The sequence below is a fragment of the Tinamus guttatus genome, unplaced genomic scaffold, assembly GCF_059628265.1.
Source record: "Tinamus guttatus ecotype Peru unplaced genomic scaffold, ASM5962826v1 Tinamus_guttatus_pri_ptg000185l, whole genome shotgun sequence".
NCBI lineage: Eukaryota > Metazoa > Chordata > Aves > Tinamiformes > Tinamidae > Tinamus > Tinamus guttatus.
This window is the reverse complement of record NW_028288719.1, coordinates 443,727-457,434: the sequence shown is the minus strand read 5'-3', so window position 1 is coordinate 457,434 and position 13,708 is coordinate 443,727. Positions and strand designations below refer to the sequence as shown.

At 40.9% G+C, this 13,708-nt stretch overlaps 1 protein-coding gene across 2 annotated transcripts in view; it reads left to right on the top strand.

Annotated features, from left to right (window-relative positions):
* The first annotated feature begins 2,224 nt into the window (after positions 1-2,224).
* Positions 2,225-13,708, top strand: part of APBA1 (amyloid beta precursor protein binding family A member 1) — a 33,508-nt gene continuing 22,024 nt past the window's right edge. For both annotated transcript variants that reach the window (XM_010226343.2, XM_010226334.2), the window contains exon 1: positions 2,225-3,421. In XM_010226343.2, the coding sequence (XP_010224645.2) occupies positions 2,276-3,421 (1,146 nt within the window). In that variant the 5' untranslated portion in view covers positions 2,225-2,275. The remainder of the gene's footprint in view (positions 3,422-13,708) is intronic.

The following is a 13,708-nucleotide window of genomic DNA, read 5'->3' as shown; positions in this document are numbered from 1 at the left end:
GTGGAAGTTTTCATTTTGCAAAATGTTAGAGACTTCCAGGTGATCTGTCCAGCAATATTTAGACTGTTCTGGCCTGTATCTCTTCAATTTTTTTCTCATAGATGTAGGTGTCAACAGTACTGTGTCTCTTGTACGCTAGCTAGTGTGTTGTCAATTCCAAAATCCCATCACATATTTTCAGATGTTGTCTTAGCTTTGATTGTAGTAAATACTGTAGCATTTGATAGCTTTTTATGAATCGAGGTACAGAAAGCTGTCATGCAGTTGAATTTTGCCTTTTTTTTTTTTTTTTAAATTTGCCATCATCCTACAGTTGTGTGGAACTTTGTTTCTTTCTCCTGGTCATACCCTTTCTCTGTGAATGGCCAATGACACTTGGGTAGGAGTCAAGGACTACTTTGAGTGCTACAACTGAAATGCAGAACTTGTTAAACAATGCTCTGTTTTGGCCTAATTCTGTGTCTGTTTTGTAAATTTTGTGTCTGCACTGTAAATTTTGCAGCTGACTTCGGTTGACTCTTACTTTGAATTGATTTTTCAATGGCCTGTTACTATTATTTTCTTAGCTATTCTTTTTGTTCATTCTTAAGATTGAAAGCTCTCCAATACTGTTGTTCTTTTTGCCTTATACTATATGGTTATCATCTGATTTGAGGGTTGAGGTGTTTGATTCAGTGCTTATAGGACACACATAAAAACACAAATTCCATCCATTCTTTCCTGATTTCTTGGGAATCTTTGTTGGAAGAGCCATTACCTTGTTACCGAAAGATTCTCATAGCAGGAAAGTGAATTTTCCTGTAATTTCTTTGAAACTAAAGTTTAAAGCAATGAACTTTTCCTGTTTACCTTTATTTATGATCTGAGTTTCTGTATAGTATCTTTACCTGTTCAGTTGATGGGGTTTTTGTGATTTACTTTAATTATTGTGTTACAACTACTATACTATGATCAATTATAACTTTTCTACCCCTGTGAATGTGGAAGGAGCACATCTTGGAGGTTAAATGCAGCAAACTACATTTGCGCAAGCTACATGGGTATCATTTCTGGCAATGAAATGATCCACCTGGGATAGGGGCCAAAATTTGTAATCTAAATTTAAAGTCCAAAACATTGGTTTTGGCATAGGCAAGGAAAAACTGTCATTGAACTGGAAGCTGCCTACCAGGACATAGCACAAATATCATCTATCTGCACGTGCCAGCTTGTTAAAAGCTCTGATGGAGGTCAGCTGAAATTACTTTCATTCCACAGGAAAGTATTCCCACTGCCTTTCTGCACAGAGCTCATTTAGGTAGGAAAGTGTCATCTAAACCTCCCTGCATGACTTCACTAAATCTGTTTCAAGTCCTGTTTACATTCATGTTAGTTTTCGTGATTGGTATTTGGCATGTGTATTCTCATAGTTTCTTCAGGTTATAAATCTTTCATCAGGTACCTTTTCTCTTAGTATTTAATAATAAACCACAGACTAAGGCAGTATTTTATTCATGGGTATATGGTTTGACTTGGAACACATAAGATGCTCCTGTCTTTATGAAACTACATTTTTAAAATAAGGGATAAAGTTCAAAATAGCTGAAACTTTTACATAAAAATAAAACTTCGTGTGTTAGATGAGCTTAGTTGCTCTGACAAACTTGTAGAGGCTAATCTATGTCCTTATGTTGTTTTTTTCTGTGTCCATGGCCTGCATAATTATCCCCTTGGCTACTTATTACTTACTTACTCTGTAGTAATTCTGTGATCTTTTTGAGATTTTTACTCAGACTCAATAAGGCTGGAAGGCCTGGCTCTTCTCAGAGTGGCAGAGGTCACACTTGTGGATATTAGTAATGCCTGCTCTGTATTCTAGGGAAGGCATTTGGTGCAGGAGTCAGCCCGTGTGTATCACAGGCATCACCCTAGGTGTATCCCAGTAAGGATATTGGATCTCGCTGTCAGGTGCTTCCTCCGGCACAGTTCTGAGATGGTTCTGCCACAAAGAATTTATCCATAAAATTTTTGCTAGGGTTGTAGGTGGGTGGTTGGTGCTGGTGGAGATTATTAGCATGGAGGGTGATGTTGCTCTGCTGGCTGTCCTCTGACTTCATAGCTCATGAAGCTGTAAGTGTATTTCCTGGGCTAGTAAGAGTGCCTGTTCTTGCTTCTGTTCATGGACCCTGCTTTTTCTAAGAGTCACTTCAGTGTTTTTTTTTCCTTTGTTTCTCTCTTTCCAGCTGTGATAGACAAAATGTCAGTAGAGTAAGTGGCCAGCCCACCAGTACTTGCCATGAACCATTTGGTTGGACCGCCTGAGGGGGAAGTAAGTGAAGAGCCATCAAACGGAGCCGTGAACGAGTCAGTGGAGGCCGACCTGGCGCACTCGGAGGCGGAGGAGGAGCAGGGTTATGTGACTTGCCACCCGAGGCACACGGAAAGCAGCCGCGGGGGCCAGTCCGCCCAGGAGGAGGAAGGGATGCTAGCTCGGTCGGCCAGCACGGAGAGCGGTTTCCACAATCACACGGATACTGCCGAAGGGGATGTCATTGCCCCGGTGGAGGACAATTATGATACGGACAGAGTTCAGGAAAATGAGGACGAGAGCGCATACGCGGTGCAATATAGGCCAGAGTCTGAGGAGTACACGGAGAATGCTGAGGCCGAGCATGGCGAGGCCGTTCACAACCGAGCGCTGCCCAACCACCTGCATTTCCACTCCATAGAGCACGAGGAAGCCATGAATGCGGCCTACTCAGGGTACGTCTACACACACCGGCTCTTCCACCGAGGGGAGGATGAGCAGTACGCTGAGCCTTATGCGGATTACGGGCTGCAGGAGCACGTGTATGAGGAGATAGGAGACGCGCCGGAGCTGGATGCGAGGGACGGTCTCCGACTCTACGAGCGGGAAAGGGAGGAGGCGGACAATTACCGCAAGGAAGCGCTCGGCGCCCGCCTTCACCATTACGATGAGCGGTCGGATGGAGAGTCTGACAGCCCCGAGAAGGAGGCTGAGTTTGCACCCTACCCAAGGATGGATAGTTACGAACAAGAGGAGGACATTGATCAGATTGTGGCGGAGGTGAAGCAGAGCATGAGCTCCCAGAGCCTGGACAAGGCGGCGGAAGACATGCCAGAGGCAGAGCAGGGTTTGGAGCCTGCTCACGCTCTTGCTGGGCATGAAAGCAATGGCCAGCCCCCTGCTGGCTCTCGAGTCACGTCCAACTCAGGAGAGCCCGTACAGAGGTACAGCAAGGAAAAGAGGGATGCGATTTCACTGGCCATCAAGGACATTAAAGAGGCTATTGAGGAAGTGAAGACAAGGACCATCCGATCTCCGTATACCCCCGATGAACCGAAGGAGCCCATCTGGGTGATGAGGCAGGACATCAGCCCGACGAGGGACAGTGACGAACAGAGGCCGCTAGATGGAGATGTGAGTACGCAGAGCTCGGGCACGCAGCCTGTGTCCGTCGTGTTGTTACCTAGATTGCCATACAGCAGCGGGGTTTTGTTCATTTAATGGACAAACGTGATTCTGTCCATGGTGGTGCTTGGTGCATTTTCATACTAAAGAAGATAGGTGAGAACTATCACTAACATGCACTATCAGTTGAACAAATTTTCCCTTATGAGACTCTGATGACCTCAATTAAGTGGTACAGCAATCTGATTCACAAAAGTCTTGGCTTTTGATTTTCTGAAACAGATGCTGTTACAATATTTTTTTCAGAGCCACTGTGTAGATAACTACCAAACAACTTGTCATCTCTAATCTAGCATTAAGTGTTCCTGTTAGTTTTAAGTTTCGTTTTCTGTCAGATAAGTTTCTGTTAGAAACCTGTTAGTGTTACATATGATTTCTATAAAAATTCTATCACAGATTTAGATTCTAGAGAGAAATTAGTGTGGTTTTTTTTTTTTTTTTTCCGGGCGCTACAGGTGTTCTATGAATCTGAATATTAGATATTATCACCGTAAAATGTATTCTCTGTCCTTTGACCCAAGCACAGAAGGTCACTGTCTAGAGATTTAGGGTATTAGCATTTCTTAAATTCTCTTGGCCCAAGGCTTAACTGGATCAGAATTGGTTCAGTTTGACATTCTGTTCCTTAAAAGTCAGAATTAGGAACTTCTTAACACCAGTGTAGCATGAAGAAGCAAGTATTATTTATTCACAGCGCTGGGTGTGTGGGGTATCTGTCCTCCTAGCACGCACACCGTAAGCTGCGTTAACCAAAGCTTACATTTCTCTATTATCTGCATACGCACTGTGTTCCCAGAATGGTCATACACAATCATTCTATTTCCTGGCACTAATTACAACACACCCCACCCTCGCGCGTGGGCGCGCTGTCCCTTCCATGGTCCTCGGTGCTCTTTCAAGAGCCCTGGTGCTTGTCTTTCGGGGTCCTTTCCATGGACTCCAGTCCCATTGCCCAGTTTCTTCACACAGTGCTCCTTATCTTCGCCTTCAGCCAGTGTTTGTTGTTTTGTCCATACTCTGTCAGGATGTACCAGCAACAACAGCAAAAGTTACGTCCTTGGGTGTGTTCTAGTCTGGGGCTTCTCATAACAGTTCCAGCTGTTGTTCTTGGCCTGTCATAGCAATCTCTACTTGAAATTTTATGACTTTTCTTTATTCCTAATACAGTAAACTCATAAATAACTTTACCTATGTCGAATTTCTTGACGTGAAAAGTCTCATGAGCCAGACCAAAGTCATCTATAAGTGGATCCATTCTGTTGCTTCAAGGAGAACTGTACTGTAAACGTCTGCTCCATCATCTTTGTTGCTCTTTATTTTGTTTTTATTTTTTAATTTTGTTTTATTTTTTTCGGAAGAACAGTGAATGGTAGAGGTTTGATTAATGTTTAGTTTTTTAAACTGTGTTATTGTAACCTTCTAGCCACCCCTCAGAACTATCAAAAATAACCTCAATGTCAGCAAAGCAAATTTCGATAATGAAGAAAGATCCCATGCAGTGAAGGACTATGACTTTTTGTTCTTCCTCTTGGTATATTAAAAACTAAGGAGATAAGTATTCTACAAATATGAAGAGACTTTGGAGTATGTAGTTTGAATTGCTGAAAGAAACATGCAAACTAGCCTGGACAGGTGGCTTACAGATTTTTTGTTTTCCTTGAAAACTGTCAGAAATGCATAGTGATGAGTATGTTCTGGTTTTAGTTTCTTCAGTCTCATTGAAACTCCTTAAATATCATATTTCAAAAATTATTCCCTCATGTTTTAGAAATAAAGCATGTTAGAGAATTCATTGGCAGTCAAGTGCAAAGCTTAAGCAACCTGACTGTTCTATAGAAGAAAAATTATTTTTAATGCAACTTCTTTTGGAATTAAATTTCCAACAGCATTAATTCCTTCTTATTGTTCAAATATGGATCATGTCACTCTGTTTCCTGTAAATTTTAGCCACTGTATTTCCTGTGCTTCTAAATATTTTCTTCAGGAGAATCCAGTTTCCTGCTGCTCAGAACTCTTAGTACCGGTAATGCTTAAGCAACATTAAACTGTGGATGCTTGGAGTCCTGAATCTTTCCTAAAAGAGCTCCGGATACTCTCCAAAACCTCACTGCACCTTGAAGAATTGATTTTGTAAGATGTCCTAGTAGTATAGTACATTGTATGGACAGATGGACAGGCGATCTGCGTTCTTGGATGGAGAAAAAAAAGAGTTAAATAATACAGATTGTGTGCGGCAGATTAAAGTGTGAATTAATGTTGTAGAAGAACAAAATATGGGATGTGGAATTGGAAAAGTTTCTGGTTTTCATGGAAGGTGAGGTTTTATTTGCACTGCTGAAATCTTTATTAAGATACCAACTTATACTGGTCTGAGCAGACTACTTTCATTAACAAAGTGTTCCTAGAATTGCTTAGCAGTAAATTGGATAAAACTGGATTGTGTTGGCTGTGAGCAAGGGGGATCAATTAGGGTAAAAATAAAGTTGAAGCTATTTATCAGAGAGGGAAAAAAGGGAGTTTTTCAGTGTAAGCAGTAGATACCAGAGACATAATTCAGTCTAGTTTGTAACATTGATAATGAAATAAGAAAGACCTAGATTGAGAGGTATGTTTCTAGCTCCAGGCAGCTTCTTCCTCCTGCAGAAGTATCAAGGAGACTGATGCAATTTGTGTACGTTTATTATCTTTAGCATATTTGCAGGTCTGTCCTGAAAATCATATCCACTTTTTTTTTTTTTTAAGAAAACCATTTTGCTTACCATTACTCCTTAGGAGTCATACTTGGAAATATTAATAATTAGTTTTGTGTTTTTAATCATAAGGTACTGAAACTGGTAAGACCTCTTTAGATCTAAATAGCAGTCAGTTTTTATTTTGTTAGCAGGTCCCAAAAGAGAACAGTGCAACCAGGGAGTTAGAAGAATGACCTGCAGTTGAGAGTCATTAAATATGACAATTTCTCTTGACTTTTTTTCATGAGAAAGTGACTGTCATTCCTTAGTGCTGAGAGTTTCGTTGATAGATTAAAAATAGGATGTTTATTGAAGACAGGTTTGAAGGCTCCAGGAACAAGTTTTAGAAGCTAACAGTTTAAATAGCCAGTCTGCAGAAGGGTCCAGTTAATATTGCTTGGAAAGATTATGCAACAAACGTGAAAGAAAGACACAGATCAGTTGGGGAAAGGCCTTTTTTTTTTTTTTTTTTTTAAGAAGCCCTGTTTCCAACTTTATTCATATTTTAATCTGTGTAGTTGGTCATTTCTATGCATTTCTCCACAAAAGCAAAGTTTTGTTTGCATATAAAAAGAGTATTGCCAGCATCTCATAGATGATTCCCCTGTAGTAAAGTGTGGGAGTCCTCTGATGTAGAAAATAGGTAAGAGACTTGTGTGAATAAATAAATAATGCATCCAAGTACCTGCTTAATATTTAACAATGTAGAATATGTGCTGTCATGTGCTTTTTGCAGTCTTGCTTAATGATGCATATTTTTCCTGGAGTGAGAAAGGCAGTTAATTTTCTGGCATTTAGTTTATGGGCAGGTATTTGATAAAGCCTGTCAGTGACCTTGTAATAAATACAGTTGGTAGGGGTTTTGTTTGGTTTTGATTTGTTTGGTTGTGGGTTTTTTTTTGGATTGTTGTTGTTAATTAGTTTGTTTTGAGATTTCTCAGTCAAATGAGTTAAAGGCAGTTGGCATGTATTTCCAAAATCTATCTATCGGAATTCTTTTCTGAAGGCAATGCTGTTGAGAGCCGCACGGCCGCCAGCACGGCGAGAAGAGGAGACCGCTCTCGATGCGGAGGTGGCACTGGGGCTGTCCTGAGCAGGAAGCCGGAGGGATCCCGCTCCCATCCTGCTGAGCGACGCTGGAGAGCGGCTCGGAGCTCCTGGCTCTGCACCTGCAGGAGAGGCTGTCCTGTGAGGGAGCTCACGGCTGCCTCCTGCTTGGGCAGCTTATGGCCTTCCTGGCAGGTGCTCCCTCAGAAACGGCCTGCTCTGAGTGTGTGGAGCCAAGCACAGGAGCAGGTGTGTTTACAGGCCTGAACAGGCTGCGTTTGCAGTGAATTTGCAAATCACTTAAGTCTGAATGCTTGTTACTGGAAAGGACAGTAGCTCTTATGTGTTGGGTGTCTCAGTATGGTGGAATATTCTGGTGTATAATTTGCGTGAAAGGTCTAAACAGCATCTTTAAGTTGTCACAGAGGTGTGAGAATAGTGGCCTCTCGTGGATGTGGAAATAGACCTGCTGAGAAAAGCACTGTCAAGCAGAAAAGCTTAAGGATTTCTTTTTCTTTTTTTTGATCAGGGTTTAAAGAGCATTTCCTTCCTCTCTTTATGAGAGAAGAGAGGCAAGCAGCCAATTTCACTCTTGACGTAATATGGAGAAAACAAAGTAGGCCTCAAAATAAGGTCATGAATCTTAGTACTAGGAATGGAGAATATCCCCCTCTAAACTAGATCACCTATCAAAAGGTTTATGGTTGTGAAATCCAGGTGTTGACCCTCCAGGACATATTTTGTTCCTATATAACACTTCTGTTTTGCAGAACCCCATCACTGCTGTTCACAGTCTTTCTTCCTTTGCAGACACTTGAGGCAGCGAACTATTAGAATGATAACTAAGGTAGAGCTAAACCACATACATGGATGGCTCAGACTTCTGAGGCAGAAGCTGATTGCTGAAGACAAGCCCTTCAGGTAGAAAGGAACTGACCTGCAGAGTTTTTCTTCTCTGTCCTTTCAAGTTAAATATATTTTATTTCAGTCTTTTAAGTTCTCAGTTGTAGAATTTTCTCAATTCTTATAACTCCAGAATTGGAGTATCTTCATGGAGATGAATTTGTTTCACTTTTTCCACAACAGGAGTAATTTATTATTAATAAGGCAATAGAGAAGTCTCTTTTAAATAATTAAGCAGGTTTCACTAATAGATGAACTGAAGTGGGAGGGAGAGAAAGAAAGGGAATGAAATAAATATAAGCATCTATTAATAGGACATTGTTTTCTTTTTCTAAACAGAGGTTTTAAAATTGCTGGTTGAACACACAGAATGCAGGTCAGCTCTGTCATCTACATTAATCTACAGCCTTAAAGTATAGGGCAAACCAGTTTGTAAATATATATATATTTATCACTAGGGCAAAAGGCTTTATGCAGATTTGTCAGCCACACAGGGGAAAGGATATATTTATCGACTAATGTATTTGAAGACTAAACTGTCCCCAGAAGAGTTTTGAACGTTTAAATTATAGTGAAGATTGGATTAATGACCTCTTGAATTGTTTTGTTTTCAGTGTATTTTAAATAATTTATTCAAAGATGAAAGCAATTTTGCATGATATTCTGGTGCGTTTGAAAACTAGAACAGCAGTTGTTGAAGTTTTGAAGTCTGTTGGAAAACACTGGTGTGCTCTGTGCTAATCTTTACAGACTGGCACGTGAAGTGCTGCATTTGAAATCAAAATGTAAGAGAAAGAGCAAGTGCCAAACTGTTTCCCGGGAATCCTGCTGTGCCGGCAGCCCTCCATGGAGTGTGTGAGCACAGGACGGATCCTACCCGCTAGTGCCAGTGCCTGTGGGGCATCTCCCGGGCAGTGGGAGATGGAACCCCACGTCCTGCTGAGAGGAGTTTTCTGCTCACAAACCTCATCTCACTGCGGCTCTCATGAGCCCTGCTGCAGGCTCGCGTGGCCAAAGGGTCACTTTCTGAAACTGGCAACATTAAGGCCTGTATTGTAACAGGCTCAGTTACAACTTCCTTGAATGCCTAGGGATCAAATCTAAACTCATGAGTATTCTTTTTCTTTCTTTTTTGTATTACTTTGTATTTGAGATTTATTAATGTGAATAGTAGCAAGTGAGTATCTTTCTTCAAAGGCTTTGGCAGAGGCCATGAATGTCTTGGGGCAGAACCTCTGTTTTCATAACTTTGGTTAATTTTGCTGAAGAATTACATCTCAGTACTATTGTGCAGACACTCATGTATAAAGTGTTTATTTAAAAAATGCTAAGTTATTCAAAGCTTTTGCATCACATAACACTCTCCTGGGCAATAGAATCTCTCAAACAAAGTGGTCCGTCACCGTCCGGCTGTTGGCAGGGGCTTCCAAATGGTTCAGGGGAAACCCCCCAAACTGCTGCTGTTCTCAGGTCTCACACAGAGCCCATCCTGCATGACCAGAGCAGCATGTGACCCACTGTTGTAGAACACCTTGAGCTACTACCACACATATCCCAGCTATCTTACCCATACAAGCAATGGTTATGCCTGACTTTACCTGTGGGAATGGTTTCTAGTGACTACTTTCAGGTAATCTTATCTGTGTGCAGCTTGGTATTTTTTTCAGAAGAAACTGCTGGAGGAGGCTTCAGCACCCTGAAGCAACCACCAGTGTCCATCCATTGACCAGAGGTGCAGCAGGAGCTCCCTAGGAGCATCCCAGACTCCTGCACAAGACCCCTACAACAGCCAGTTGGGTGCTTTCTTGTGGAGAGGGAAGGAGGTCAGTCAGTCCTTGTCTCAGCTGTGTGGACTGCAGCTAGGGAGTGCCTGGAGCGTCCAGGATATTTATGAACAAATGCACTGGCTATGAACCTGGACACAGCTACACCACAGTTTCAAATACAGAACCAACCTGAGTGCTGTCCTTATGTCGCACTTCTAAATTAAAATCCACAGATCATGCCAAATGCGTGTTTATACATAAGTTTATTCAGAACCTCCATTTTTAATACTGCATTAACTTAATGCAACTTTTAGCTTTCAGTGTCTAACATCTATGAACATAGGCCAATAGTCTTGCTGCAGTTGTCAGTGAACAAGCTGTTCAAATCACAGTGGGCGTTCTGCAACAACATTATTGGCAGCTCTGGCAAACAGGCTTTAATTCCTGCCAAACAGCAGTCAGTCTAGCTAGTGGTAAGAAAGACCAGAAGGTAGGTTGCTTGTATCAAGGGATTTATGTTCAGCTGTATAACAGTCTACTTACAAACCTCATTTTATTCTGTATTAGAAACTTCCCAAGAGAGAGAATCTTTTCGTATTTGATATGCAACGTAATTTTTTTTCTTTAGCTGAGCTAGCTGTTCATTAGGCACAAAAAGAGGTAAAATCATTTTTCTTTCCTGTTACTGTCATTTCCCATTCTTGGATTATGACAGTAGACAAAGATTTGACTTGAAATACATAACATAAATGTATACAGGTGTTGCGGGTCACAGACTTCTGACCTACAGATTATGGACTTGAATTCATAGTTCTTGGTGCCCATACTCCCAAGATGTGATAATCTGCTTTCTGGTGTTATTCTTTGATTTAAAAAAGGAGGTAAGGACATGGTTGAGGAAGGCTAAGGTTTACTTTAATATCATCGTCTAATTATTTACTTTTGTCAGAGAATTGGCTTGGTGTCCTTCTGAAGGTGAGCAGGGAGTGTGTATATCATATTGCTTATTTGGAAACAACATGGAACTGAGTTTCTTCCAGTCCAATATCTGCTAACGTGATGACTCCAATTGACTTCCGTTAGGCAAGTCTTCGATAACGGATTGCTTGCTTAAAACCGCAGCTGTAAATGCAAGTGCATTTCCTTTCCTATTTTTTCCTCTTTAAAGAAAGAAAGATGGTTTAATGCCAGAATTTAAATGAAACCACAAAGCAGTTAACTGTGGCATAGTTCAAAAAGTACCTGAGCTTTTAATGGTGTTTTTCCTACACATTTAACAACATAAGTGCTAGGGTACTCTGAAGGAAATTCTGACCTAATATACTTACTGACACAGCTGTGCTGTCTTGGTCCGTGCTTGTGAAATTGTGGATCTGACTATACCTAGTTGTGGGAACCAAACACTTGTCTCTGCTGAGCTGACAGAATATTCCCTTGCCAGTTCTCTGCCCAGAAGCCTAAGGATGGGAATTGTTTCCATGTAAATAATGGGGTCTGGCTTTTAAATCTTGTTTTGGTTTTGTGATTTCGTCCTCTCTGTCCCAGCCTTGCACATGACAGTTTGACTTACTAGAATATACAGTTTTCAGATACACTGCTGTTAAAAACAGGAGAAGAGCAGCATTTCCTGACAGAAGTGCAGATGATTGTATTTGAAGGTGTTTTGGTTATCAGTTGTGTTTGTCTGCATGTGGTTTTAAGTGTCTAGGTGGATTGACGTGGATAGCTGAGGTGCAACATGATGCTCTTGCCTCTCTTTTTACAAGCTCTGCCATAAACCCCACACACATCATCAGGGAGAGGTTCCCCAGTGAAGTGAGTTGCATGGTAGTTGGAATCAAACAAGGCCACAAGTGAGATGGAGAATTTTTGGATGTACCAAGTTGAGTATCGTAGGAGAAATGTAAGTAGATCCTCAAAGAGGAGAAATTAGTTTGCTCTGATGCTTTTTATGGTTGTTGCCTTAAGAAAAAAAAAAAGGCAGGAAGAAAAAAAAGCAGTTCAAAAAGCAGTTCTTGTATTTTTTTTTTTAAGAAAATAGGATTTTGTTGGGTAGTAACTTCATTCATTTATTAGTTTTTTTTGGAAATAATTTTTATTAGGGTTCTACTACTCTTCGTTTACAGACAATGGAGCAGCACTGGACCTTTATTTGTTTTAAACTTCAGTTTGTAGTGCTTGGAGGAGCTGCGCAAGCTGTTTATCCACTATCTTTAAACAAAATACCTTTGTTGCTGTTATTGTAAAAGCTACTTTCATGACTACATCTTTGCTTGTACATTTTATGTAGTATCTCTTAGTTTGCATTTTCATACAGAAGAAAACTGTTTATTCTTGAATACTGAACGACTATATATACAACAATTTGTGGCAATATCTATAGTTTCATGTCATGTAGCAAGCTGTGTGATGCTTGGTTGGGGTGTTTTTGATTGGAACAAAATACTTCTTAATCAAATTTTTAGCAGACATTCAAACACTACACAGAAAGCTGCTGTGTGACTATTTAGGTGGTTCTTAATGTTGCTTTGTAAATGGAGGTAGTAAAGATATTTTTAAAGCTACTGTTACAGTTACAGGATTAACTGTTAATGAATTTTTAACTATACATAATTTATAAATGCCAGGAGCTAATGTAAACAAGAACATTATTATTATCATTAATCCCTGTGTGTGAAGACAAGAGCTAGCATTGGATATTGAAAGATTACATGCTTTGCTTCTTTGTTTACCATTTAGAACTTATTCTTAGAATATGCTGATGTCATAGCTGGGTGGTACTATGCACCTTTATTTAATCCCAACATTATGGTGTTCTGTAACTGGCAGAATGGGGCTGCTGCAGGAATTGCTCTTTGGGCAGCCGAGTGGCTGTGGAGCAGCATCTCGCAGGTAGTTTGCAGCAAGTTAGGGAGCCCCTTAGCCCCCACAGAGCTCCCAGCTGAGTGCCAGGGCTCTCACCAGCAGTCCTGCAGTTTGGCAACACAAGCAGTTCCCTACCTCCTTTTTCCCCTGCTAATTGCTTCCTAATTTGCCTCTAGTTGTTAAGTATAATCCTGATATTCAAAAAGCAATGAAGATTGGCCTTCTGTAAAAGATGGGAAGTGTTTAAAAAATAATTTTACTTTGTTTTGCTGCATGTCTATCTGCTTAGGGAAAAGGCTGGCGTGAAGACATAGCAGGAAGGAGCTTCTAGATTAGAACTGGTGCCAGCTCAGAGCCCCAGAACTGCTATCTGGCTAAGAGAAGAGCCCTGCTGTGTAATTGCTTTTGGCAGTAGATGAGTACAGTTTTCCTATTTTACAGTCGTTGATGAATTGCTAAGTTGGCAAAACTGGGACAAAAATTCCTATATCAGAAGAGACTAATGTATTGTAGGGCTGCTGCGTTAAAAGCCCAGCTTGTATAACTAAATGGAAAAAACTTTCTTTGAAAATTCAGTACGTGACTGGTGTATTGACGTGTTCTGTGAGGAGATCTGCTTCTGGAGCACCTGCTGGGTTGAGGCTTTGTACTGTTTTACATCCTGATATCCTTCATTAACCCCATGCTTTTGTGTTATATTTGCACTACAGTTCTCCCTGCTCTTGACTTTGCATACCTAGTGTGGCTTTTCCATGTTGGCAGCATTCATTATGGATCAGCCATTCATTATGGATCAGCTGTTACTCAATAGGCTTTCCCAGTCTGGCTTGCCAGCCTAGCTGCTGGTGGATCACACAGAGACAGAAATTTCATGATACTTGTTTTCCATGCTGTTCACTTTATATTTTGTGGGAACTTGAGGA